At 34.9% G+C, this 27,274-nt stretch overlaps 1 protein-coding gene and 1 pseudogene across 6 annotated transcripts in view; both read left to right on the top strand.

The window, feature by feature from the left end:
- The window catches only part of SCFD1 (sec1 family domain containing 1), a 102,844-nt gene extending 77,248 nt beyond the window's left edge, over nucleotides 1–25,596 (top strand). For 4 of the 5 annotated variants that reach the window (XM_079127229.1, XM_079127231.1, XM_079127232.1 and 1 more), the window contains 7 exons: nucleotides 2,426–2,501; nucleotides 10,886–10,939; nucleotides 14,388–14,440; nucleotides 16,476–16,509; nucleotides 17,843–17,908; nucleotides 19,668–19,736; nucleotides 25,360–25,596. In XM_079127229.1, coding sequence (XP_078983355.1) covers nucleotides 2,426–2,501; nucleotides 10,886–10,939; nucleotides 14,388–14,440; nucleotides 16,476–16,509; nucleotides 17,843–17,908; nucleotides 19,668–19,736; nucleotides 25,360–25,383 — 376 coding nt within the window. In that variant the 3' untranslated portion in view covers nucleotides 25,384–25,596. Of the gene's footprint in view, nucleotides 1–2,425; nucleotides 2,502–10,885; nucleotides 10,940–13,017; nucleotides 13,142–14,387; nucleotides 14,441–16,475; nucleotides 16,510–17,842; nucleotides 17,909–19,667; nucleotides 19,737–25,359 lie in introns of those variants that run through there. The other variant, XR_013761864.1, reaches the window with a different exon arrangement.
- Nucleotides 8,159–10,125, top strand: LOC306654021 (unconventional prefoldin RPB5 interactor-like; annotated as a pseudogene). Its single transcript has one exon. The product of its transcript is annotated as an unconventional prefoldin RPB5 interactor-like (transcript).
- Nucleotides 25,597–27,274: the final 1,678 nt, after the last annotated feature.

Raw genomic sequence — 27,274 nt, 5'->3', positions numbered from 1 at the left:
AGACAGATCCACACATAGTGCTAAATGATAGCTAGGAAGTACCCAGGGCTGTGGATGACTTCTTACTCTTAGGACTCCTATAAAGTTTTGTAATTTTCAAAAATGCTGAACAAAGGTAGTTCTTATTATTCAATACCATACAAGTTTCAAATTCCTTATTATTTAGAGCTATAATAAAAGTATGAAATTCAAAGGAAAATTGGTTCATCCTAGCTCTATACTAGTTTTAATGCAACATTTTCCAAAAACAATAGTACTCTGCCTAAGGCAGGTCCTTGTAAATCCTGGGTGAAATGAATCCAGCTTCAGAGAGTGCTGTGCTATTTAGTATGCTCTTCCAGAGTTGCCTGTGTGTAGTCCAACAAAGATTACTTTCTCTTATTTTTGTTAATGAATTATTATCTGTTTATTCTTTTCAGAAGGGAGTAAGGATAAGACAGGGAAAAGGAAAATAAGTTTGGAAAATAATTTCTATGTATTTAATAAAAGAGATTTTCCAGTTTCATATCTTAAAATTTTAGGAACATTTAAATAAAGCCTATCAGGTTTCTTACGTATTTTATTTGGGGATTTTAACAAAAATGAGTTATGAGAAAAGCAATTTGCTGGCTCTCCCTAGCCCTCCAATATCACAATGTGTTGGGGGCTATGCCATGCGGACTCGCCAAGATGGCGCCTGGCAGACAGCCAGAAGTTGTTTTGATCACATTGGTGGTATGCGGTGTGCACAGGTGTTCCCGAGTGCTCCTGCTCCGGCCTGCTCATGATTGGACAGCTGGTTCCCCGCCTGATCTCAACTGGCGTGGCCCCGCCCTCTGCCTCCTGGAGGGAATATAAGCGGGCAGTAGGTAGAAGGAAAAAAGCAACAGCTAGCAGAAAGAAGCAGAGAAGCCATTAGCAAAAAGGAAGAAGAAGAAGCGGCAAGCAGATAGAAACAGCGAGTAGGGGCAGCCGCCTCCGCAGAAGGCAGATCACAGAGCGGAGAATTGAGAACACACCTATAGGAAGCACCGGGGATAATCAGATAAGCAGCTAGTAGAATGGATAACCAGATAAGTTCGTATAAGCAGCACCTCTGATACACGGCAGATCGCAGGTTGCAGATTGCAGAACGGAGAAGTAAAGCCACATCTCTAGATAGCAGAGTGAAGGACGCAGGATGCAGGACGCACCTTTAAGAAGCAGCAGCAGAACTAAGAAGATAGATCTCTGAAAGTGTAGTCTCTCTCTCTTAAGCAAAGTCTTTCTCTCCGACAAGCAAAGCCTCTCTCTCCTCTCAAAGCAAGTAAACCTCATTTCCTCGATCCTTTATAAACAAGCAAGCAAGGAAGGAAGCAGCTCAGAAATAGCAGTAGCTCAGTTTCCAGTCCACCACCCATAAAGACCCACACAAATTGTTGCTGCAGGCGGTGACAAATACCTGCGGATTTGGTACCACAAAGAGCCAGCGACAACAATGTATCAAAATTACTCTTCTGTGCCACAAAGCAGCCTTTGAGCCATGTGAGAGGTTAATCCGTAAATTTAAACCCAGTGTGGCAAGTCATTTATTGGGATTCTTTTTGTTGTTCAAAGTTCCGACTAGATCCAGGAGCAGTAGTGCACACCTGTAATCCCAAAGACTTGGGAGCCCGAGGCCGAGGCAGGAGGATCGCAAGTCCAAAGCCAGCATCAGCAACTTAGTGAGACTGTTTCAAAATTTAAAAGAAAATGTTTAAAAGCTGGAGATTTGGGACTGAGGATATAGCTCAGTTGTAGAGTGCTTGCCTTGCAGGCACAAGGCCCTGGGTTCAATCCCCAGCACCACCAAAAAAAAAAAAAAAAGGCTGGGGATTTGGCTTAGTGTTTAAGTACCCCTGGGTTCCATGTGGTACCAAAAAAAAAAAAAGTTCAGACAATAAACATTCTTAAGAGTTGAGACAGAATTCACTAAGTGTGTTATGCTCCACGTTTTTATAAAAATAGATTTTATGTATAGAGAGAGGATATAGTATACTGTTCAGGATTGGATCCTGCTGTTGTGATCTAGAGAACACAGTAACATTTGACCTTTTCATATTACTTGTATGTATTTTCAGCACATGTGTTTGAGCTCCTTAAGCAAATTGTCTGGGTTACTGTCTTTAATCTCCTCAAATTATAACTTGCCTAAAAACCGTACCTAAGATTAATGTTTATTTTGAGGACAAATCTTTATTTTTAAATAATTATTGGCTAATCTCATCATTTTCTGGCTAAGTAAAATTGCAGCAGTGATACCCATGAAAGCAGAAACTCTCAAAGTTCTTGTATTTACCGAAAACAAAGGTAGTATATACAGTGAGCATCAGCGTGCAGTGTGTAAGCAAGCAGATATTGTATCTGTAAGAAATTGGAGTAGCACATTTGTACTTATTCTGGGTCCTTCTTTTTTGCCCCTACCTAGTCTCTTATCACGAGTCATGAATACAGGATCACAGTTTGTGATGGAAGGAGTGAAGAACTTGGTCTTGAAACAGCAAGTAAGTGCACCTGTTAGAAAACATACTTGTAACTTTTCAACATAAATGTTGACAGGTTGACTACTCAGAACAAATTCTAACTTTATTCAAGTAATAAATATGAGGAGTAAAATAAAGTCAAGAAGTCCTTAATTGGTATTCAAATTCTGAAATCTTACACTTCTTTTTTTTAAGATTGACTCATTTGGGCTGGGTTGTAGCTCAGTGGTAGAGCACTTGCCCAGCATGTGTGAGTCACTGGGTTCAATTCTCAGCACACATACAAATTAATAAATAAAATAATTTTTTAAAGTCCATTTACAAGTAAAAAGTATTTTTTAAACGATTCTTATTTGAACTTTTACTGATATTTGAATTTTTCTTTTATCATCAGGTTTATGAAAGTACATTAATTGGAAAAATGAACTGCCACATAATACTTTATTTTAGTTTATCATAAAGTGGGTTTCTAGTTTAAAGTAAGTTCTTTATTCATATTCTTCATTTGAATAAATAAAGTTCTATTATAAAATCCATGAATTGTTAATAAAGAATAGTGAAAATATTTATTTACTGCATTGAGTTAAAAGGCTGATTAAATTTCAGACTTCTTTAAGTAATTCCAAACTATGGGGGCTGAGATTGTGTCTCAGTGGTATAGCACTTGCCCAGCATGTGTGAGGCACTGGGTTCGAGTCTCATCTACACATGTAAATAAAAGAATAAAAATAAAAGATCTATCAACATCTAAAAAAAAATTTTTTAAAAAGAAAAAATAAGATCATCATCAGAGGAAATATGTATTGTCTAGGGGCATGTATGATTCATTTCATACTGCAAAGTGAACATATAAGTCCTATTACAGCCAGGCAAGGTGGAGTACACCTGTAATCCCAGCAGCTGAGGGAAGAGGATCACAAGTTCAAAGCCAGCCTCAGCAACTTAGCAAGACCCTGTTTCAAAATAAAATATTAGCAAGGGTTGTGGATGTGAGTCCATGGCTAAGAACCCCTGGGTTCAATCCCTGGTACCCCCCACACACAAAAAGTCTTGTTACAGCTGGGCATGGTGGCACAATCCTAATAATCTCAGCAGATTGGGAGGCTGAGACAGGAAGATCTCAAGTTCAAAGCCAGCCTGTCTCAAAATAAAAAATAAAAAGTAGCTGGAGATGTGGCTTAGTGATTAAGCACTCCTGGGCTTAATCTCCAGTACCCCCCAAAAAAGTCCTATTAAAAAACATAAAGTCTAGATGATCTTTTTTGTTAGTTTTTGTTTTGTTTTGGTATCAGGGACTGAACCCAGGGACACAAAGCCACATCCCCAGCTACTTTTATTTTTTATTTTGAGACAAGTTTGCTGAAGCTGGCCTTGAACTTAGTCTTCCTGTGTCAGCTTCCCATACTGCTGGGATAACAACTGTGTATCTCTGCACCTCGCTTTTTGTTGGTTTTTAAAAGAAAAAAATAGAGGGTACAAAAGAATATACACCAAAGTTTTAAACGTTAGGTTTTTTTCTGGGTGAGTATTCACTTCTGATTACTTACACCTACATGAGAAATTCTTAGAACTGAGTTATGGAATATAAGGGTGTGGAACATTTTTAATTGTTTTTAATGAATATTACCAAATTACCCTTCAATAAAGAGGTTTTTTTGTTCTAGAAATATTTATTTAAACTCATAGAAATCTATTTTAAAAGTTACATTGTCCTAATACTTAAAAATTTAGAGGTACTACAGTGGGGGCTCTGAGGCAGTTTGGGAGCTAAGAGGTAAGAAGTGTCAAAGAAGAGATTGCTAAGAGATCAATTCTGTCAGTTTCACACTTGAAGCATTATGAATGATTTATGCCTCTTAAATTTTTATTGTGTTGAATTGTTATGTGAATAAACATTGCAAAATAAAATTAGACAAAAATAGGATTATCTGTGTACAGTTTTCTAAGTTACTTTTAAGAGTTTTTTATATTTTGTTTTCTGGCACCATAAGTTTTATGCATCATAAGTATCAAGTATGACAAAAAAGCAGTTGAATAATATTTACAGATTTGAAATGTATTTGTGATGTGATGAAATTATGCATAAAGTTGCTTGTTAATTATGCCTCAGAAAAGCTGGGGAGAAAAAATATTGTTAATTATTTTTAGGCATGTTAAATAATCTTATGGGCCTCTTTTTATATTTTGGAGATGTACACTGAAATATTTACAGTTTAATGATGATTTTAGGTTGGGGACGTTTTTAACACCCTAGGGGAATGAGGAGTAGGTTAAAATATAGACAAATAAGATTTACGGATACAAATAAGATTTAAAGCTAACTGTTGAAGCTGAGTAATGGAAAGATAGATGTATTGGATCCATGTAATTCTGTTTTCATTTTTTTTTCTTTTTAATATTTTTATTCTAATTAGTACACATGACAGTAGAATTCATTTTGACACATCATACATAAATGGAGCATAACTTCTCAAGGACTCAGGCATAAGACCAGAAACCCTGTGCCTATTAGAAGAAAACGTAGGCCCAACTCTCCATCATGTTGTCTTAGGAACCGAATTCCTCAGCAAGACTGCTGAAGTGCATGAAGTAAAATCAGGAATCAACAAATGGGTCCTTGGTCCACTTGGAGTAGAGTTTTGTGCAGAGTCAGAGATAGGGATTTAATTTCATTTTGCTACATAAGGATTCCTAGTTTTCCCAGCACCATTTGTTTTGAAGACCCTATCTTTTTTCCAATGTATGTTTATGGCGCCTTTGTCTAGGTTGAGATAACTCTATTTATCTGGGTTTGTCTCTGTCTTCTATTCTGTACCATTGGTCTTCATGTCTGTTTTGGTGCCAGTACCATGCCACCTTTGTTAGTATAGCTCTGTAGAATAATTTAAGGTCTGGTATTGTGATGCCTCCTTCACTTTTCTCACTGAGGATTGCTTTGGCTATTCTGGGTCTCTTATTTTTCCAAATGAATTTCATGGCTGCTTTTTCTATTTCTATGAAGAACTTCATCGGAATTTTAGTAGGAATTGCATTAAATCTATATAACACTTTTTGGTAGTGTGGCCATTTTGACAATTTAATTCTGCCTATCCAAGAACATGGGAGATCTTTCCATCTTCTGAGGTCTTCAATTTCTTTTAGTGTTCTCTAGTTTTCATTGTAGAGATCTTTCACCTCTTTTGTTAGATTGATTCCCAAGTATTTTATTTTTGTTGAAACTATTATGAATGGGATAGTTTTCCTAATTTCTCTTTCAGTTGATTCATCATTAATGCATAGGAATGCAATTGATTTATGGGTGTTAATTTTATATCCCTGCTACTTTGAATTCATCTATGAGGTATAGGAGTTTTCCAGTAGAGTTTTTTTGGGTCTTCTAAATATGGAATCATGTCATCAGCAAATAGGAACAGTTTGAGTTCTTCTTTTCTTATTGTTATTCCTCTAATTTCTTTCTTCTAATTTATCTGTCTAGAGTTTCCAGGACTGTGTTGAATAGAAGTGCTGAAAGAGGGCATCCTTGTCTTGCTCCAGTTTTCGGACAGATTGCTTTCAAATTTTCTCCATTTAGAATGATGTTGGCCTTGGGTTTAGTGTATATAGCTTTTACAATGCTGAGGTATGTTCCTACTATCTGTAGTTTTTCTAGTATTTTGAACATGAATGGATACTGTATGTTGTAAAATGCTTTTTGTGCATCTCTTGATATAATCATGTGGTTCTTGTCTTTAAAGTCTGTTGATGTGATGAATTACGCTTATTGATTTCCATATTTTAAACCAACCGTACATCTCTGGGATGAACCCCACTTGATCATGGTGCACTCTCCTTTTAATATGTTTTCGTATGCAATTTGCCAGCATTTTACTAAGAATTTTTACATCTCTGTTCATGAAGGATATTGGTCTGAAGTTTTCTTTCCTTGATGTGGCTTTGTCTGATTTTGGTATCAGGGTGATTATTAGATTCATAGAAATGAGTTTGGAAGAGTTCCCTTGTGGGGGTCTCTCAGCCATGTTCTGCGTGGATGAGAAAAGGGTTAACTTACCTAATCAATAAACACATAAGAGCCAATACCCTCTTTAAATGAGAGGGGGTGTGATGGGTCTAGCCATACCAGCTCTGGCCTCTAACAACGTGGAGTAGCCCAACTCTCCTTTATTTTATAGTCACACAGGTAAAGGGGCCTGGAATGGGATGAACAACTTCTGTGATGAACAGGATAGGGTGGAGTCAGGGAAGCCATTATTTAGGGGGAGTATTTCAGAAAGCAGGCAGGGAACCACTCCCATGCAGTGCCACATACTTCGCAGCATTCTGGAACATTCCTTCGTGGTAGCCAGTTCCTAGAAGCCAGATATCTACATCCCATGGCTCAACCTAGTCTGATTCTGCTAAATAAGGATGACTTCCCACATTCCCTCCTTTTCTGTTTCATGGAATAATTTGAGGAGGATTGGTGTTAATTCTTCTTTGAAGGTCTGGTAGAAGTCACCTGAGTATCTGTTCCTGGCCTTTTCTTTGTTGGTAGGCTTTCGATGGCATCTTCATTGCTTGAAATTGATCTGTTTAAATTTTCTGTCTTCCTGGCTCAGTTTGCATAGGTCATATCTCCAGAAATTTGCTGATGTTTTTAAGATTTTCTATTTTATTAGAGTATAAATTTTCAAAGTAGCTTCTAATTATCATCAGTATATCAGTAGTGTCTGTTGTGGCATTTCCTTTTTCATCATGAATTTTAGTAATTTCGTGTTTTCTCTCAGCTTGACTAAGGGTTTATCAATTTTATTTTTTTCAAAGAATCAACTTTTTGTTTCATCAATTTTTTTTATTTTTTTGTTTCAAATTTCATTGATTTCAGTTCTGATTTAAATTATTTCCTGTCATCTGCATTTGGTGTTATTTTGTTCTTTTTCTAGGGCTTTGAGATATAATGTTAGGTTATTTATTTGGTGACTTTCTAGCCTTTTAATAAGTGAGCTCAATGCAATGAACTTTCCTCCTAGAACTGCCGTCATAGTATCCCAAAGATTCGGATATGTTGTATCACTATTCTCATTTAGCTCTCCGTATTTTTTTTTTTTTTTTATTTCATCTCTGATTTTTCTGCTATCCATGGTCATTCGATACGGTAGAAGTTAGTATCCCAGTGTTAGAGTAGCTTCTATTTTTTATTTTACTGGTTGATTTCTAATTTCATTCCATTATGATCTGATAGAATGCAGGCATTCCCTCAAAAAATCGGAACAAACCAGGGGTGCTTTCTTTCAATATAGGAAAATCTAGCCAGAGCGATTATAAGAAAAAAATTAAAGGGATAAGAATCGGAAAAGAACTCAGATTATGGCCTGCAGAGGAGGCGCGGCCGCCAAGGAGGCCTGGCTGGGCCCGGCCACAGAAGAGTCGCCTTCCGCTCACGGCTGGGCCTGCTGCTCCCAGCCCGGCGGCGGTAGCAGGCGGCATGCGTGTGTGAGATGCGGCCGCCGGTAGCCGGGACGCGAGCAGCGGCCCCCAAGCGCGGCCTCCTCAGCCGCGGGCGCGCAGTGCATGACGGCGAGCATCAGGGCCCTGGGCAGCAGGCGGCCACGCCGCCTCCATAAACACTTGTTTAGGACTCATTCGCCCCGTTGAGGTCCCCGGTGCCCCGGTCGTGCAGGCCCCGTCCGACTCCGAACCCCACGCTTCGGCCTTGGCGCCATTTCGCGTCCCGGAGGTGGCGCCGCTCCAGAAAGAGCAGGAAAAGGAAGAAGGTAGATAATGACTATAATGCCCTTCAAGAAAGACTCAATACTTTGCCTGATAAGTTGTCTTATAATATCATGGTACCATTTGGCCCCTTTTCCTTCATGCCAGGAAAACTTGTTCATACTAATGAAGTCACTGTTTTACTTGGGGACAACTGGTTTGCAAAATGCTCAGCAAAGCAGGCTGTAGGTTTAGTAGAACACCGGAAAAATACATGTAAGAAAAACAATAGATGATTTTTTAAAAGTCATGAAAAATTTTGAATCCAGAGTTGAATTCACAGATTTGCAGAAAATGAGTGATGCTGCAGGTGATATTGTTGATAGAAGAGAAGAAATTAAAAGTGACTTTGAATTTAAAGCCAAACAACGAATTGCTCATAAACCTCATTCCAAACCAGAAACTTCAAATATTTTTGAAGCGAATTTTGCAAACGAAGTAAAATCTCAGGATTTGCTTGCTGATAAGAAACTGTGGGCTCGACTTAAAGAACTAAAGAGACAAGAAGAATTGCTTGGTGAACTTGATAGTAAATCTGATACCATAATTGTAAATGGAGAAGATAAAACCTCTTCCGAAGAGGAAAAGGAAGATCAAAACATAAATGTGAATGTGATACATCAAAAAACAAACTCCCTTACTCCCAGCAGTTGTCATAGGATGTTATACATTCAGAACTATTCAGTGGTTAAGTGAATAGTCAGTTGAAATGTTCAGTAAATGGTTCAAATTCTTGTCACAGTAATGAAGATGGTGATGATGACAACAGTGATGATGGCGATAATGAAAATGACAATAATGCTCTAGGGATTGGAGATAATTGAGTGCCAACAATATGCTTTTCTCATACTGTTGAACCTAAGAGGGTTCGAATAAATACTGGGAAAAATACCACTTTAAAATTCAGGGAAAAGAAAGAAGCAGCCAAATGTAAACGAAAGAACAGCTCTGGATCTTGGGTCATTCTACCCAAGAGCTGCCTACAATCAGGACTCCTGCTGACATTTACAGCGTCTTTGTTGATGTTGTGAATGGAGAATACATTCCTCATAAATCTATCCTGAAGTCTCCAAGCAGAGAAAACTGTAGTGATACCAGTGAAAGCAGTGCTGCTGAGTTTGATGATAGGCAGGGAGTTTTGAGGAGCATTAGCTGTGAAGAAGCCACTTGCAGTGACACCAGTGAGAGTATTTTAGAAGAGGAACCACAACAAGAAAATCATCAAAAGAAACTTTTGCCATTATCAGGAACACCTGAGGCTTTTTCTGGAACTGTAATAGAAAAAGAATTTTTATCCTCTTTAACACCATACCAGCCATTGCTCATCCTGTACTACCCACCATTCCAGAACTAAAAGAAATTCTGTCAGAAGTATCAGAAGAAACTGCAAAAAGGGTTTCAAAGTTCAAAGCTTCCAGATTGCAACAGAAAAACTAGGAAATGAGAGTTTACACCCTAAAACCTAGTTGTGCATTTTTAGAATATATAAGCAAAATATGTTACATGTAGTTTGAAATAAGGCGTCCTGAGTTAGTTTGGTAGCAATTTCTCTTATTCTTATCAATGAAAATCAAAGTAAATGTTTGAATATTTTAATATTCAGCTTGTTTTGTTAAATCTCTGACTACTAAGTTGGCCTTATAATGCAGTGATAGTATTTTGAGTTATTTTTCAAAGAACACAGTTCGTATGCATTTCTTTGTGTTTTAAACTAAATACAGGCAGTTTTGTACCAGCTGTGATGTTGTGTGTACCATATGGACCAATTTAAAGAATCTTTTAAGATTTCAGGTAGATTCAACAATTATATTACTTGCTTTTGCATTTTAAAGGCACTTTAAAAAAATCTACTTTCCTTGTAGGTTTTGTAGCTAGGTGACTATCAAATAAAAAAGAAAAACAAACAAAAAACCTTTCCTCTTTGAATGTCATACTGTACTCTTTAAGGTAGAAAGCTACATGTACCCCATGGGAAAGTTTCTTTGACTGGAAGAATGATATTTTGTAAATCATTTTTTTCAAGTAAAAATTTTATGGAACTTGGTCTCTAAAATGTTGCGACCTTTATGATTTAGAACTGAGTATGGAAATGTCTTTGATTCCTATATGTATATACCACACAACAGATTCTTGAATTCTCAAAATTCCATAGGAACGCCTTCTCCCCCTCTGTATGGTTTTCACTGGGATTATCCTTTGGGAGAGAAGGAAAGTTTGTTGAGATGCTTTAAAAAAAAAAAAAATGAATTTTTCAAATAAAAGTTTCTTATGTTAAAAAAAAAAAAACTCAAATTATCCCTAAAGAAAACTCTTTATTGACCCAAAGAAAATAAAAAAATAATAGTGCGATTCTTGATCACATAAAAGATTGCAGTTACTAATATCGAAAACCAAATATTCAACAAAATAAAAAGCCCAAACATATTATCTACTAAAACCTGAATATACCTACATATTAAAAGGAGCTTTTCATTGAGAATGATATTTTTCAGTGGAAACTTAAGTGCCAAAGATATTTACTCTGACATCATTAAGTATAGCAGCATACTTAATCTTAGAATGTGTTTAATTGTAATTAACTATAAAATTACTAGATTGTCTCATTAGTAGAAAGGAACTTTAGTTTATTATTGTTAATAAAATACTAATCTCATTCACAGAATCTACCCGTGACTCGTATTTTAGACAATCTCATGGAGATGAAGTCAAACCCTGTGAGTAGCATGTTACATTGAAATTGTAAGTTCTTGAATGTATCACATTGACTAATGTTGAAAGGTAATGAAATCAGATTGAGTTTATTGTGGTCTTAATCATAGAATAATGAAAGAAAGGAAAAAGTCCATGTTCTGAAAGCACCCTATTTAGCCATTATCACAGATACTGGGAATTGGTTTTCTCCACTGCTACAAACATTCTGGTCAGCTCCCATCCAAATTAAATGTTATATTACATCCTACATATATAATTACATGTAAATTTTATCTTGAGCAAGTTGCTATAAATGAAAAAGAACTAGTGAGTATCAGTTGGACCAATATAATAACTTTAAAAAACTAATTTAGTAAAGAAATGCAAAGTAAAGTTTTTAAAGGCCTATGTTCAAATGGCACTGAAGTCTTTGGGGCTGAAGAACCAAATTGAGGGAGAGAAATCATTGGTAAATATTGTTACATTTACTTGAGGTTTCAGGCTGTCTGTTTATAATTCAAAAAAGGGATATAAAAGTCCTCAAAATTTGTTTGGTAAAAACAACTACCCTGCTACTATGGCAATCAAAAACTAGTTATCACAACTAGTGTCTGGGTTGGAGAAAAACACATGGAAGCCGGTTCAGTGGCCCATGCCTGTAATCCCAGCAGCTCCAGAGGATTTCAAGTTCAAAGCTGCCTCAGCAATTTAGCAAGGCCCTGCCTCAAAAAAATTTTAAATGAGGGAGAGGAGCTAGGGATTAAGTAGTTAAGTATGGCTGGGTTCAATCCCTGGTGCCAAAAGAAATAAATAAATAGATAGCATGCTCCTACCCTTATCAAAACCCTAGTTTGGGTTGATATGAATCACTATAGACTTGGCAGTTAGGCATACATTCCAGACTTGAAAAAGAATGAGAACAGAATATTCAGATCATTGCGACTTTTTCGGTAATTATAAATATTATTTTAGTAACATTAAAGGAAATTAGCAGAAATAAAATTTTAAATTCACTCATGTGAAACAAAGATATAGTGTAATTAAATGTCCAAGGGCAATTACCATTATGAAAGGAATGGGAGAATTATCTATGATAATCTGAAAAGGATTAGATTCTTCCATTTTGGAATCAATATATATGTATATATATGTGTGTGTGTGTGTGTGTGTGTGTGTGTGTGTATATATATATATATATAAATAAGATAGTAATAATAGACTGTCAGTGTGTCCTAGAACATATGAAGAAGGGGTACTTCTTGAAAAGCCTAAGAAAGAGAGACATTAATGACTGTCTTAGAGAATACTGCTTTGTAATGGGAAGTAAACTGCTTGAACATATTATCTCAAACAGTAATAAAAATTGAAAATATAAATAAATGCAAACATTTACATAGATGCCAGATATACAAGGGGTTAAGGAAAATTGTATTTTGTTATTGCCCTTGATGTTGACATGAAGAATAATGACAACGAATATAACAACAAATATTTACTGCATACTTATTATGTACCAAGAACCATGTAAAGCATTTAAACCTGTTATATCATTTAATCCTCAGTAGAACCTATCAAGAAGAGTACTATTATTATTCTCATTTTTATAGATGAAGAAACTAAGTCACAATAAAGTCAATAAACTTACTAAGTAATATTCAGCTAGTATATGACAGCATTGGAATTTTAACCATGAATCAAATTGTTTACCTTTATACTATGTTGATTAGAGTAAGAACCATGCCTTTGTGGAATCACAGAAATAGAGTTTAAGGAAATATCATAAATCATTTTAACCATGGAGGCAAAGCAACCTAGAGAGGAGAGGTTAAGTGACTTCCCAGGTCATACCTTTTTAGTAGCAGAATTAGAATAAAAAACCTACTATTGTATTCCAACCTAGTACTTATCCCAGCATACACATTCCTTCTGTATTTCTCTGGCTAGATTGTGGGTTTTAAATATTTCTCCCAAGTTATAATTACAAGTTCATTTATTAGTTTTAAAGTTGATAGAACTGAAGGCACATTACTAGGGACAGATACTTTAATTAGAAAAAGTAAATGTTTTCTGTTTTGAAAGCATTTCTTCATCCATCTGCTAGGTGAGGTAGCTGCCTGCACTCTTATACCTCTCCTGTTCCCAGATGGACAAGTTGATTTGGAGGCACTGAGGAGATTAGCAAAATGCTGAAGAGATAGCAAAGTGTACTAAGTTAGACCTGGCAGGTAATATTGAATGTATCCTATCTCAAATGTTTTAAAATGCTATAATCTATTTTTAGATGCATTCTTATCACATATTTATTAAGTGTTCTCCCTTGTCTTGATTGAATAAATTTAAGGCGAGATATCAGATAGGTTTATTCTTACCATGTAAATTTGACTGGTAATGGTTTCTTGAAGCAAACTACTTGAAGGATTCTGACACTGCATTTGGGTTTACTGAGGGTGCTGTGGATGATTGAAAGTATCTATTGTTGGGTGCAGGACTAAAATATAGCAACATATGTAGTTTATTTGTGCTTTATCAGGTTTTGGTGAAACCATCCACACTCCAGAAGAAGGGAAAAATGAATTTCTTTGAATGATTCTGCTATGGAAGGAGAGGCAGGCGGAGATGGAAAGTGATTATATCAACAAGTAGTAAAGCAGTACTTGACAGCGTCTTTAATCAACATGTTACGTTTCCAATGTATTATAGAGGTCCACAACCCCTTATTCACAACCTCTGAAAATTCCAAAAAACTTTGAGAACTAAAAGATTTTATATAACCCATTTGGTGGCAAAATCTGACCTAGACTCAAGTTGAGGCTCTTTATACTTTATATTTATCCTATTTTCTGTTAATGTTCATATATGTGGCAGTAGAAATACTAACATGTTTGATGATGTGCTGCCCACACTATATATAGTATATGCCTGATATTGCCTATCTAAATTTTTTTAATTCTAAACTCTGAAATATATATCACTCCAAAAATTTCAGATGAGAAAGATGTGAACCTGTTAGGTATTCTGTATATTCAGTAAAATCATGGGCATATAAAGATTAAATTCCAAAAACAAAAATACTTAAGTACATTAACTACTTTCAGGCTTATAAGACAGGTATATTTTTGAGAAGCATTGTAGCATGATATTAGAGCTTGGGCATTGAAACTGCCTAGATTCCAATGTTAGAGTTCCCATACTTTACTACTTATATAACCTTAGGAATCTCTCAGTATCCCTGAACTTGCCCATCTAAAAAAATGGGGATAATAATAGTTGCTACTTGAGAAACTCAGGATTAAGTGAGTAATTTCATGTAAAGCACTTAGAATGACTCTTAGCACATAATAACTGCTCATTAAATGTTAGGGGTGGTTGTTACATACCCTACAATATTGATAGGTTCATGAATATAAGATACCCTGTGCTAGCACTTCTAAAGAGAAATTACATTGTCAAGGTTTTTTTGTTTTTAAATAGGAAACTGACGACTACAGATATTTTGATCCCAAAATGCTACGAGGCAATGACAGGTAAACCATTTCTGTCTTCCGTATATTGTTATAGGATTTCCTGAGAATGGAAATAATTGGTTTTATATTCTAAAGCAGCACTGCTTAATACTAAAAATTTAAACTGTGTGGAAAACTGGAAAGGAAGCAGTATGTATGCTGATCTCATCACTCAGATAATCACTAGTAATTATACATAGTATTTTGTTGTTCTTTCCAATTATATACACAAATACATGTATCTATATGATGGCATTACAAACTAAGTGTAGGGGAGGGAAATTTGGATAATGTGTGTATTTAAATGGATATTCTTATCAGACCACATGAAAAGAAAGGAGCTTTATATTTGGATAAGTTTGTTTGGTTTTGTTTAATGTAGCTGCCTATAAAATCCAATTCCTTGGAACCATTGCTGTAAAAACACTTTATGGCTATGAAGCATTCTATAAATAATTTTTGTATTTTATGATAGACGTGGTATAGGAAGGTATCCTTTGTTTATTACAGATATTTTTCAACTTATGGCGATACAGAAAATAGCTCACGAATTATAGGCAGAATTAGGAAGTGGGAAATATCTACCGAGAATGATCTTTTCTAGCCCTAAAATTTAGGTGAGGATATTTTCTTGTCTGTACCTAATATTTGTTATCTTTAGAACTTCATATTTGCACTGCCCAAAATTTCTGCATCTTTGTACATAGGCAGGGTAGATAGTCACTAAATTGTTAAACCATTTGGTAACTTAAAGTGTTACTCTCTTTACTGAACTAACCATAAGAAGCTGCTAATATCAGCTGTAGTTGATGAGAGAATTTGACAAAAAGTAAATTATGGAATCAGAAAATGAGGAATGACACCAACAATTCTTTTAAATGTTCTGAAGTTAACAATACTTGTACAACTGTGTAAATATACAAAAAAAGCTAATGATTACACACTCAAACAGTGGATTTGCAACTCTTCCTTTATTGATAATTCTCTTGCTTACTTTTTTTTCTTCTTCACACGTAGGTAACAAAAGTAGACGTATTTTGTTTCATAGAAATCAAGGACACTTTTTTTGTTGTTTTAATTCTGGGTTAAGGATCTTTGGTCTCATGCATTTGTGTTCATTAAAATGCTTCATGTCTATTAAAATTTAAAAGAACAAAAAAAAGGAATTTTTATTTTTGAATGTAGCTTATGCATAATAATGAGAAATATTGGCATTGATAAGACAGATAAGTTTTGAGTTTCATTTTTAACAAACTGCTCCTGAGCAATTAAATCTTGGTTATTAATAACTAGTGAAACTGTGCTATTTTAGTCTTTCCTTATCCCATGTCTGTTCTCAGTGGAACTTAAAGCGCTCTATAAGGAAGTTAAGCATTTAGGAGACATTTTGATCAGGTGGATGTCTAGCTGCTTCTACAGAATATTTAGGCAGTCCAAAGAAGTTAGGAAAGGTGATAGTTATGTTTAGCTACTGAGTAATTGAGAAAAATCTCAACTATCCTTGTAAATCACACAACCTGTTCTAGCACTCAAACATATATCTGATACACAAAAACTTTGAAAAAAATGTCTTTATTAAAGATCTCTTGGACTTCAAGGAAGTATTTTTTAAATATGTAATAATGTAAAAGAAAGCAATTTACAGCAATATACAGATTCCTCTTGCCATTTTCTCTTTTCTTCCTCTGTTATCTCATAGATATATTGATACCCCAAAAACAACATAAATACCATTTGGAGTGTGTTGAAAATTTACCACCAAAATGCCTGCATATACACACACTTCTCCTCATTGGGACCTGCTGCTCAGTCTTCTAGAATTTTATGTCAAAGTCAATAGGATGCCCATTCCCTTTTAAACACAGACATCTACCTTTTTCTAGCTTCTTCCTCTGCAGAACTAAAGGACCCCACTACCCTCCTGAGAAGGAGGAAGTAGAACTATAAATACTTATAAGATCTCGGGACTATATATTAGTGTGGTATTTCCCATACCTGTTTGACCCATAATAAAAGCCATGGGTGAGATTTTCAGTATAATTTTTCTCTATTACAGCTCAGTTCCTAGGAACAAAAATCCATTCCAAGAGGTAAGTTTCACATGAAAATTTGTTACTCCTAGAAAAGATAAGGTGACCTGAACAATAATTTGTCATAAACATGGCTTTATTATGATTAGTGCATGGTAATTTGGATAAATCCAATTCTGTACACCCAAGATTTTTTTTTTAATTCTCAGCAACTGTTTTTTCCTGTTTTATAAAACTATTTATATTTATTGTATTGAAGCTTTAAAAAATGGCTGAAAATTAAGCGACTTTCAGATTGCAATGAGAATTGTGTAAAGTGTGGAACTTATAAAATTAGATTCCGCACGTTTGTGAAAATGTGGTGACTAATTTAAAATGCAAATAGAGGGGCTGGAGTTGTAGCTCAACAGTGGATCACTTGCCTAGCACATGGGAGGCACTGGGTCCAGTCAGTCCTCAGCACCACATAAAAATAAAGGCATTGCGTCCAACTAAAAACAAAAAATATTTAAAAAATGCAAATAGACTTATGAGCAAATATGGTAAATAACATACATAGAAAATTATATGAATTCTAGGTTTTTATTTTTCTGCCTATAGTAAATAACTGCAAACTCAAAAGCACTCTTTGAAGAAAGCCCTTTGATTTATTTGCTTTACTTATTAGAAGAATAAGAAGTGGTTCGGGGTTGTGGCTCAGTGGTAGAGCACTTGTCTAGCATGCATGAGGCCCTGGGTTCGACCCTCAGCACCACATAAAAATAAAATAAAGTTATTGGGCTACAGTTGTGGCTCAGTGGAGGAGTACTTGCCTAGCACATGTGAGGCACTGGGTTTAATCCTTAGCACCACATAAAAATAAATAAAATAAAGGCATTGTGTCCCATCTACAACTAAGAAAATAAAAATTTTTTAAATAAAGGTATTGTGTCCACCTACAACTAAAAATATATATATTTAAAAAAATAAGTAGTATTTCTAGTGCTGGGTATGGTGGCAAATGCCTGTAATCCCAGTGGCACAGGGATTTAGCAAAACACTAAATAACTCAGTGAGACCCTGTCTCTAAATAAATGTATAAAAGGGCTGGGGGTGTGGCTTAGTAGTTGACACCTCTGAGTTCAATCCCTGGTACCAAAAAAAAAGTATCTTTAAATTGTTTCTGAAAACCCTATTTCATTTTACCACTGAACAAGTATTAAAATTTATAAATGTATAAACTTTTCAGAAATTTATTAATTAGGTAGCATTAGATGCTTCAGCTGTTACCTTTGGCTAGCTAGTGTTTTTTATCTATTGTAGAATAGGCTTCAGACTAAAAACCATGTTACTTGAAAGTTACAACAATGTTTTAACTATTTCTTTCAACTCAGGTTTTTGTTTGCATTTGTAGGCAATTGTTTTTGTAGTAGGAGGAGGCAACTACATTGAATATCAAAATCTTGTTGACTACATAAAGGTAAGTTTTGACCTTCTTATTCTATCATGGGACAGTTTCACAGTTTTATATCTTTAGAGCACTAGCATTCTTTGGTGGCTGTCCTGACACTCACATAACTACTTACAAATCTTATATATAGATCAGGCACAGTGGCACATATCTGTAAGTCCCAGGTATTCAAGAGGCTGAGTCAAGAGGATTACTTGAGCCCAAGATTGCAGGGCCAGGCTGGGTAGCATAGCCAAGAGTAACAGAAAACTAACTGAAAAGATCCAAAGGAAGAGGCATATTTTAAAGGGCAAAAACATTTAAAATGTTGTAGGGGCAGCAAAATTAAGTATTGTTAGAATGACATTTTGTTATCTTAATTTATTCTCTGAACACTAGATAATAATTATTATTCCCAGTCTCACTTCATATAAGGTTTTAATAAGGTAGAGATTAAGGTGTAACAGGAGTAAAAAAAACAAGACTTCCAAAATGATTAGTGCAACTCCCAAGATCATTACAAGGACACACTTCATCTTTGGATTATGAATTCCCAATATGTATGTAGGATACCATGTATCTAGAATGTATCTTGATGGTTCACAGTTGAAAATGAAATGTGTCTTGAGCTATTGAGATAAGATCCTGAGATCTCTTCTAGAAATGTTGAACCCCTCTGATGTTTTCCTCTGCTTAGTTTCTTCTTCTATACTATAACCTCTGCCTTTGTATGTCCTGTATAGCCTCAAGAATCCTAGTTATATGACCTTTTGTAATTGCTGCATGTACCATCTCATTTTCTAAAACTAAGGGTTTTTTTTTGTTTTTGTTTTTGTTTTCAGGGGGTAGTTACCAGGGATTGAACCCAGGGGTACCTAACCACTGAGTCTTATCCCTAGCTCTTTTTGAGACAGGGTCCTGCTAAGTTGCTGAGGCTAACTTTGAACTCACCATCCTCTTACCTCAGCCTCCTGAGTAGCTGGGATTATGGGCATGTGCCACCACATCAGGCCTAAAACTATATTTGAGATGTGGCTTTCTTCCCCCTCCCCCCCTTATAGATGGCCAATTAGGACATTTGATTATGCAATGATGTTTATTCAGTTTATACATCACAGAAATGTCCTTTTCTTGTGTAACAAAGCCATCATTTTTTTATTCCTTGTTGCATTATCAAATTACTTTGTGGAATGAACTTTTTACATTACCAAAGAAATCTTATGAATTTACCCTCAAGTTCACAATACATATAAGGAATTGCATTTTCCAGTGGAGAAGTTTGAGTGTTGTAATTAGGTTCCAACGTTCTCCGGAAATCAAATAAAATTCATAGTTTCAGAGTGGAACAGGATTTTGTTAACATGTAAATACTGTATTGCACAAGTGAGATTGAAATGACAATCCAAACTACCTGCATAATATCCTTCTATGCTAAATATAACCAAATTCTTACTATTTTCTTCAAGTAGCATAGATCATATATTGAAAGAATGTTGTGGTCTGCGATTTTTTAGATAATTGTTGGTCCTATGAAATGTGGCAGTCATATTTCTATTTTTAGTGTAATAAATCATTCTTATTCCTATTTTACCACTTTATTCTTTTTTATTTCATGCAATTTTAGGACACACATGTATACTAAAATCCAGCACCACCACCCCCCAAAAAAATCTGTAAGAGTACAACAACAAAAAAGTCATAGCAAGTTGCTGCCTTTTCTTAGAAGTACTTAGAAATGCTACCTTTTCTTAGAAATTGTTACTCACTTGCCATTCATGATTTTTTACAGGGGAAACAAGGCAAACACATTTTATATGGCTGCAGTGAGCTTTTCAATGCTTCACAGTTTATAAAACAGGTAAAGTATATCTTTTTAATTTGCTTCTCTTAAGTTGCCATTGATATTTTTCAAGAGAAAGAATCATTTATTCATCTGGACCAGTTAAAAACTGTAAAACTCTAAAATTTGTATAACATTTTCATTATCCCAATTCTTTATGAAAAAGCAAATTGATAAAATTTAAAATTGGAGTAGTTCAATTTCAGCATTTCCCTCTGTCTCACTTTGCCAAGAATGTCATAGAGTGGGCCTGAGAAATGAAGTTAACTTCTGGGCAATAATATGTGCTCAGTTGATACAGAATTATGTTCACCTTGAACTTAATGACAGCAGTAGCTGAGGCATACTGATTGTCCACATGGTCCTTTTAGGATTGCTCCCACTAACATTATTATACTGATCTTACTTTCAGTTGGGATGCTAACCCAAAATATCCACTCACTTTTGCCTTCAGTTCCTTAAAAATCATAACTGCATCCTGTACTCAGTTTTAACAACTGTTCCTAGCATTGATTATTCAACACAACTTTCTTACCCTTATGTGGTTCCCTTATGTGGTTAACCTTAATTTATTGGAAACTCACACAGGTTTTTGCGGTGAACACCTACCGAACATTCCCTGCCAAAGTTCTACTTTAAAATCTATCCATCTCTCAATCTGTTCATTTTTCCAACTTACTAATTTCAAAGTCTGTTGTCCCTATCAAATGTTAATATCATTGCCTAAAGTTCATTATTTGTTTATCCCCTCTGCCTTGGAGGTAAAATTTATAACAGTAAGATACACAAATTTGAAGTGTCCATCGCCTGAGTATCCTAAACCCCTGTCAATGTATGGAATGTTAACACATTCCCAGAAAGCTCCATTAAATCCTTTTTCAGTCAATCCCTACCCCAAAAACTTCCAAATTTTCCTACAGTTGACTAATTTTACAGGTTTATTTTGACAAAATCATACATGCATGGAATATGACTGTGGTCCCTATTCCCTCTCCTCCTCCCTCTACTGATCTCTCCTTATTTTTAATTGGTGCTGTACATAAAGGTGAAATTCCCTATGGTACATTTATATGCATATAAAATGATTTTTGTTAAATGTATTTCATATTTCCTCTCCTTTCCCATCCTTCCTCCCTCCCAATCTCCTTCTGTTCCACTGATCTTCCCTATTTATTTATGATATCTGATCCCCCCACACACCACCAGCTTCTTTCTCTTATTTCTCTCTAGCTTCTACTTACTCAACCCTTGAGTTTTTGAGTCTGGCTTATTTATTGTGATGTTCTCCATTTCCATCCATTTACCAGCAAATGCCATTATTTCATCCTTCTTTACAGCTGAGTAAAACTCCATTGTGTGTGTGTGTGTGTGTATATATATATATATATATATATATATGTATATCATATTTTCTTAATCCATTCATATATTGATGGGCATCTGTGCTGGTTTCACAATTTGTCCACCGTGAATTGTGCTGCTGTAAATATTGAGGTGGCTATGTCACTATGCCAATTTTAGTTCTTTTGGATAAATACCAAGGAGTGGGATAGCTGAGTCATACGGTGGTTTCATTCCTAGTTTTTAGAGTGGTTGTACTAGTCTTTGGTCCCACTACCAGTGTATGAGTGTAACTTTTTTCCCCACATCCTCAATAGCATTTATTACTATTTGTGTTCTTGATCATAGCCATTTTGAATGGAGTGAGATGAAATTTTAGTGTAGTTTTGATTTACATTTCCCTCATGGTTAAAGATGTTCACGTATTTGTTAGCCATTTGTGTTTCTTTTGAGAAATGTCTGTTTAGTTCTTTTGCCCAATAAATGAAATTTTTTTCTTATTTCAGTTAACAAGGGGAATCTCAACTTTGTTGACCATTTGAATGAACCAGATGTTGCCTTTTGTTACTTTTCTTATTTGTTTTCTATTTCTACTGCATTATGTCTTTTGTTCTGATTACTTTGTATTAACTTTTTTCCTAGCTTAAGTTGGAAACTTGTTATTAACTTTAGTTCTGTTCTAAAGCAAGCATGTAGAGCCTTAAAATTATTTCCTACCAAACAATACTTTAGCATATTCCACAAATTTTTATTTTCATTATCACTTTAAAATATTTTATAATTTACCTTGTGATTTATTCTTCAGTCCAAGTATTATTTATAGGTCTGTTGTTTTCCATGGTTTTATAAATATCTAATTCTTAGTTGCCTTGTAGTTGTAGACCATAATCTATATAATTTCAGTTTTAAAATGTATTGAAATTTCTTTAATGGTCTAACATGTAGACCTTTCTTGCCAACCATTCCATATACTTTTAAGGAAAAATGAACTTCTACAGAAGTTGAGTATAGAGTTCTATGTAACAGTTTGGTCAGAGTAACTAACAACATTGCTCAGGTTCTCTGTTAGTTTGGAGTGTGTTTTCTGGTTGTGGTTTCAAGAGTGAGTCCTGTCTATCATCTGCTATTAAAATTGCCAACTAGGATAGTGGAATTCTTTTTTTCTCTCTGTAGTTCTATCATTTTCTTTTTTTGAGGCTATTAGATATATACATATTTATGATTCATCATTTTCCTAAGGGCCACTTATATCATGCAGTATTTGTCTACCTTTCTAATAAAGCTCTTTGACTTAAAAGTCTACTTTATCTGATATTAACATTGCAAATGATAAGCATAAGAGGCTAAAGTGACAATGTTAAAACTTTTTCCACCTATTTTCAACTTATCTATTAGTATTTATCTCATAGACAGCATATAGTTGAATTTTTTAAATTAATCATTCTTAAGTGTCTACCTTTTAATTAGAGTCTTTGACCTATTACCATCTAATGTAATTACTGATAGAGTTTATGTCTACTCTTTTACTATTTGATTTTCTTTTTGTCTCCTGTTTTTCCTTCCAGGCGTTCCTTTGGATTTTTGAGAACTTTAGAATCCCATTTTTAATTCATCTACAGAATTTTTTAAGCTACATCTATGCATTATTAATTCAGCAGTTGCTCTAGAGATCACATTATATATATCTTTAACTATTTGTAGACTAGATTAGTTAATATCGTGCCAGTTGCACTAAATTTAGAAACTTTCAACTACATATAGACCTAGTCTCATATTTTACATCTTTATACATCAATGGGCAGTGTCATCGTTTTTGCTTCAGTTACGTATATCAAACAAATCCTTTGCTTTTATATAGATACTTATGACTTTCCATGTCCTGTTTCCATAAATTTTAATTTCTTTAAGAATTTACTCAGACACACTAGCCATGAGTTTTCTTAATTTTCTCTTGTGAAAATATCTATTTTACATTTACACTTTAGTTTTAGTTTTGCTCTATCAACTGAAGATATTTTACTGTCTTCCAGCTTCCATTTTTTCTGATTAGAAGTCAGTAGTCATTCAAAGTTTAATTAAACTGTAAGGTACCATTTATCTTTGAATCCTTTCAAGGCTTTCAAGAGTATGATGTATATGTGTCTTAGGGAAAACTGGGTATAAAATTTCTGGATAATTTTGTATCTTCTTATTTAGGGAATTTTCAGGTATTTTTTTCTCCAAATATGTTTATGCCCAATTTTCTTTCTCCTTTTAGGAATCTTTTACATACTCAATAGTCACATTTTTTGGGGTTGTCAATAGCCTATGTATACAACATAATACAATTTTGCTCTTATAAGATTATAATGCAGCTGATAAATTCCCATCACCAAGTGATATCAGAGCCATCATGAGGCAACACACATTACACAAGTATGTATGTATGTATGGTGGTGCTGTGTAGACAGACCTGTTGCATTCTCACTCATAAATATATAGCACATGTGGTTATGTACATTATATACTTGACACTGATGGTAAGTGTTGAAATTTAGTGTAGCCTAGTATACAGTATAGTCTACAATAGTGTACAGTAATGTGCTGAGCCTTCACACTCACTCAGAGCATCTCCAGTCCTGTAAGCTCCATTCATGGAAAGTGCCCTATATAGGCACATCATTTATCTTTTATACTATTTTACTGTATTTTTTTTTCTCAGTTTAGGTGCACAGATACTTAGCCATTGTATTATAATTGCATATGATAGTCCGTGTAGTGATATGATGTATGGGGTCTGTAGCCTAGTAGCAATGGCATTACCATATAACCTGGGTATGCATATAGGAGGCTATACCATTCAGGTTTGTTTAAGTACACATCAGTGGTGTTTTCATGATGATGAAACCACCTGATGATACATTTCTCAGAACATAGACTCATCATTATGCATTATTGTAGGACCTATACATTTGGCATACATATTGTCCCACGAATTCCTAAGAATTCTCCTACTCAGTGTACATATTATGTTGCTCTATCAGTTTTACTAAGTTTCCTCTTGTTTCTATTCTGTTTAAATAATGTATTTATTAATTCTGTGTTGTAGTATTTTAATTGGTTCTTTTTAGTTACACATAATAGAATTCATTTTGACATAATTATAAAAGCATGGAATATAGTTTGTTCTAATTCAGTCCCAGGACTTCTCCTTTCTTTTCCTTCTACTCTTTGTTATTTACTTACTTTTTTTTTTTTAAATTAATGTCCTGTGGATGTATTTATCAATTTAGAGTTTTAATTTGGTTCCTTTTACATTGTTTCATTTTCTCTGATTTTTTTTTTACTTCTTTGGGAGCATATTTTTCTTTACTTCATTGAAGGTAGAGCTGCTTTTAAAACCTTGTTAATTACAACATAAAGATAATCTCCATGCCACTCACAATTGGTTGTCTCTAGAGTATGGGGCACATTTTCCTATTTCTTCATATATTGACTAACTTTACATTAAATCCTCAACTTTATAAATGTTCTGTTTTGGAGACATTTTTCTTAAGAATATTGATTTGGAGATTGGGCAGTTACCTTGATTGGACTCACTTCAAACTATTTCTTGGGCAGGACCTCAAATCTAACTTCTTAGTCTCTCCCATTCATGAGAGGTTCATGATAGATTCAGGTTTCATGATAGATTTACACAGAATTTAAGACTTTCACTCCATCTGTCTGACTCTCTCCTTTCCAGGATTTTCCCCTCACTTCCCTATCATAGTTCTAACTCCCCAGTATAACACCAACTGTGATCTGCCTCCAGCTGAGAAACACAGAACCAGGGAATTGGTCAGGGATATACCCTCCTTCCAGGTGGTGACTCTCTTCTAAGTTGTTCTTCACTGCCTTTGACTAGTTGATTTTTACATTTGGTTCAGAGTTTATAATGTTTATCTCTGGGAAAGTTAGTACAATAGCAGTTTTATCCAGCCTTCCAGAAGTGATTCTTCTTCTGCTTTTAATGATCTACTGTAGAAATATATATGAAGAAGAAAACTGTCAGCAGTGAAGTTACTTAAGACATTTCTCTTTACATTTTCTTACTGAGTCAATATTAATTTCTTTCCAGGGTTTTTTTTTTTTTTTTTAATTCAGATGTTAAAGTTTATTATTACTTTAGGAATGTAGAGAATCAAATAATCAAATAGGAAGCCTAAATTTTACTGTGATGAAAGTGAATTTCTTAGAGGATATTTACAGGTATGCTTGAAAGCATAAACTTCTTTGTGATTTTTTAAAAAGTCATGTATAATTTTGTGTTTTGTTTTAGCTGTCTCAACTTGGACAGAAATAACACAGAAGAACCTTAATATGATAACCTACTTGGAGCTTGGATAAATGTAAAAAGAAAAGTCAAAAGAGCCAGATATTTTCCCTTTCTGAAACAATGTCCTAACAGTGAAACCCAAGAGTCATTAATTTTTAAGGAAATTCTATACTTAATATAATGTATACTGATTAAAAGAATAAAGCATTTCAGAAATAAAATTTTAACATTTTTCTTTCACTCTCCTGTTATGTTTGACATATGAGAAAGTGCTTTGGAAGTAAGGAAGTCTCTGAAGATAATTTTAAAATATTAATGTAATAATAGGCTATGATTGAGGTTGATGAAAGTCCAAGGTTATCCTATACAAATATTATTTGACTGGTTCATGAATTCCCTTATGTACATTTTAATTATAGAACTAATTTTTTCATTGTTTATTGGTTTCCACATTTTATACTGTACATAAACATGTGTGCCAGATCTTAGGTGGAGTTTTTGTTTGTTTTTGTTGCTAGGGATTGAACCCAAGGGTGTTTACCTCTAAGCTACATTCCCAGGTTCTTGCTGAATTGCTGAGATTGACCTCAAACTAGCAACCCTCCTGTCGCAACCTCCCAGGTCTTTGGAAATACAGGTGTACCACCACACCCAGCTTAGGTACAGATTTTAAAACCTATGTCTATTCTCCATCTGGCACACATATGTACATTTTATGTCTTTTCCTTTCTGCCTGTTGACAGGACAACATGAACGTGGTCTGGAATGGATAAATACAAATAACATTCAACCCATAAAATTTAAATAATATATGTTAAACTTGATTCCATGCTTCCTGGTGTGAAATACAAACAAGGAGTGTTGGTCAATTATGCAATTCATTATTCATTTTAATAAAGACAAATGAGGGCAGGGCTCAGTGGCACATGCATGTAATCCCAGCAGCTCAGGAGACTCAGGCAGAGCATCACATTCGAATCCAGCCTGAGCAACTTATCAAGACCCTAAGCAACTCAGACCTTTTCTAAATAAAATACAAAAAGGACTAGGGATGTGGTTCAGTGGTTAAGTGCCCCTGAGTTCAGTGCCAGGTACCAAAAAATAAAAAAAGACTAATGAGGTACTAAAGTTTGATACTACCACCAATTATAACCTGGAATAACTTTTATATCAAATGTAATGAAACATTTACTTTAGAAGGGTTAAAAAAGGGAAAACATTGTGGAAATGTGTTCAGAAGAACAAGCACAAAATTTGAATGTGAAATTAATCAACTTTACCTAGCTGGCTGCAATAAATGGGCACTCTACAATTAACTGAGTATACAGTCCATTGGTACATTATGAGGTCTTAAGGGTGGGGCACTAATTCCAGAAGATCGCTGTTAATAAAAAGAGGAAGAAACTCCAGTGATCTTCCCCAATCCTCGCCACATGTACACAGAGGAAAGAAGTCTTCACCAGATTACAGCCCTGATAGCACCTTGATCTTTGAACTCCAGCTTCCAGAACTGTGAGAAAATAGATGTCTGTTCTTTAAGCAGCCAACTCTGTGATACCTTGTTATGGGTTTCTGAGCTGACAGATACAGAAAAGAACAAATAGATGGAGAAAAAGAAAGTGAAAAGACACAAAATCCCAGTATTAGGAATGAAAAAAAGGGCACTCCTAATAGTGTTGCTGACATGAAACAAGTAAATTGGACAGGTGTGGTGGCATACACATGTCATCCCAGTGGCTCGGGAGGCTGAGGCAGGAGGATCTCAAGTTCAAAGCCAGCCTCAGCAAAGGCGAGGCACTAAGCAACTCATTGACCTGTCTCTAAATAAAATACAAAATATTTTATTTGTATAAAAATATTTTATGTGGCTCTGTGGTCCAGTGCCCCCGAGTTCAATCCCCAGTACCCACAAAAAAAA

Source organism: Sciurus vulgaris, assembly GCF_902686455.1.
Source record: "Sciurus vulgaris genome assembly, chromosome: 2".
NCBI lineage: Eukaryota > Metazoa > Chordata > Mammalia > Rodentia > Sciuridae > Sciurus > Sciurus vulgaris.
Note: the sequence above shows the minus strand (reverse complement) of the source record. Positions and strands in the feature narration are given on the sequence as shown.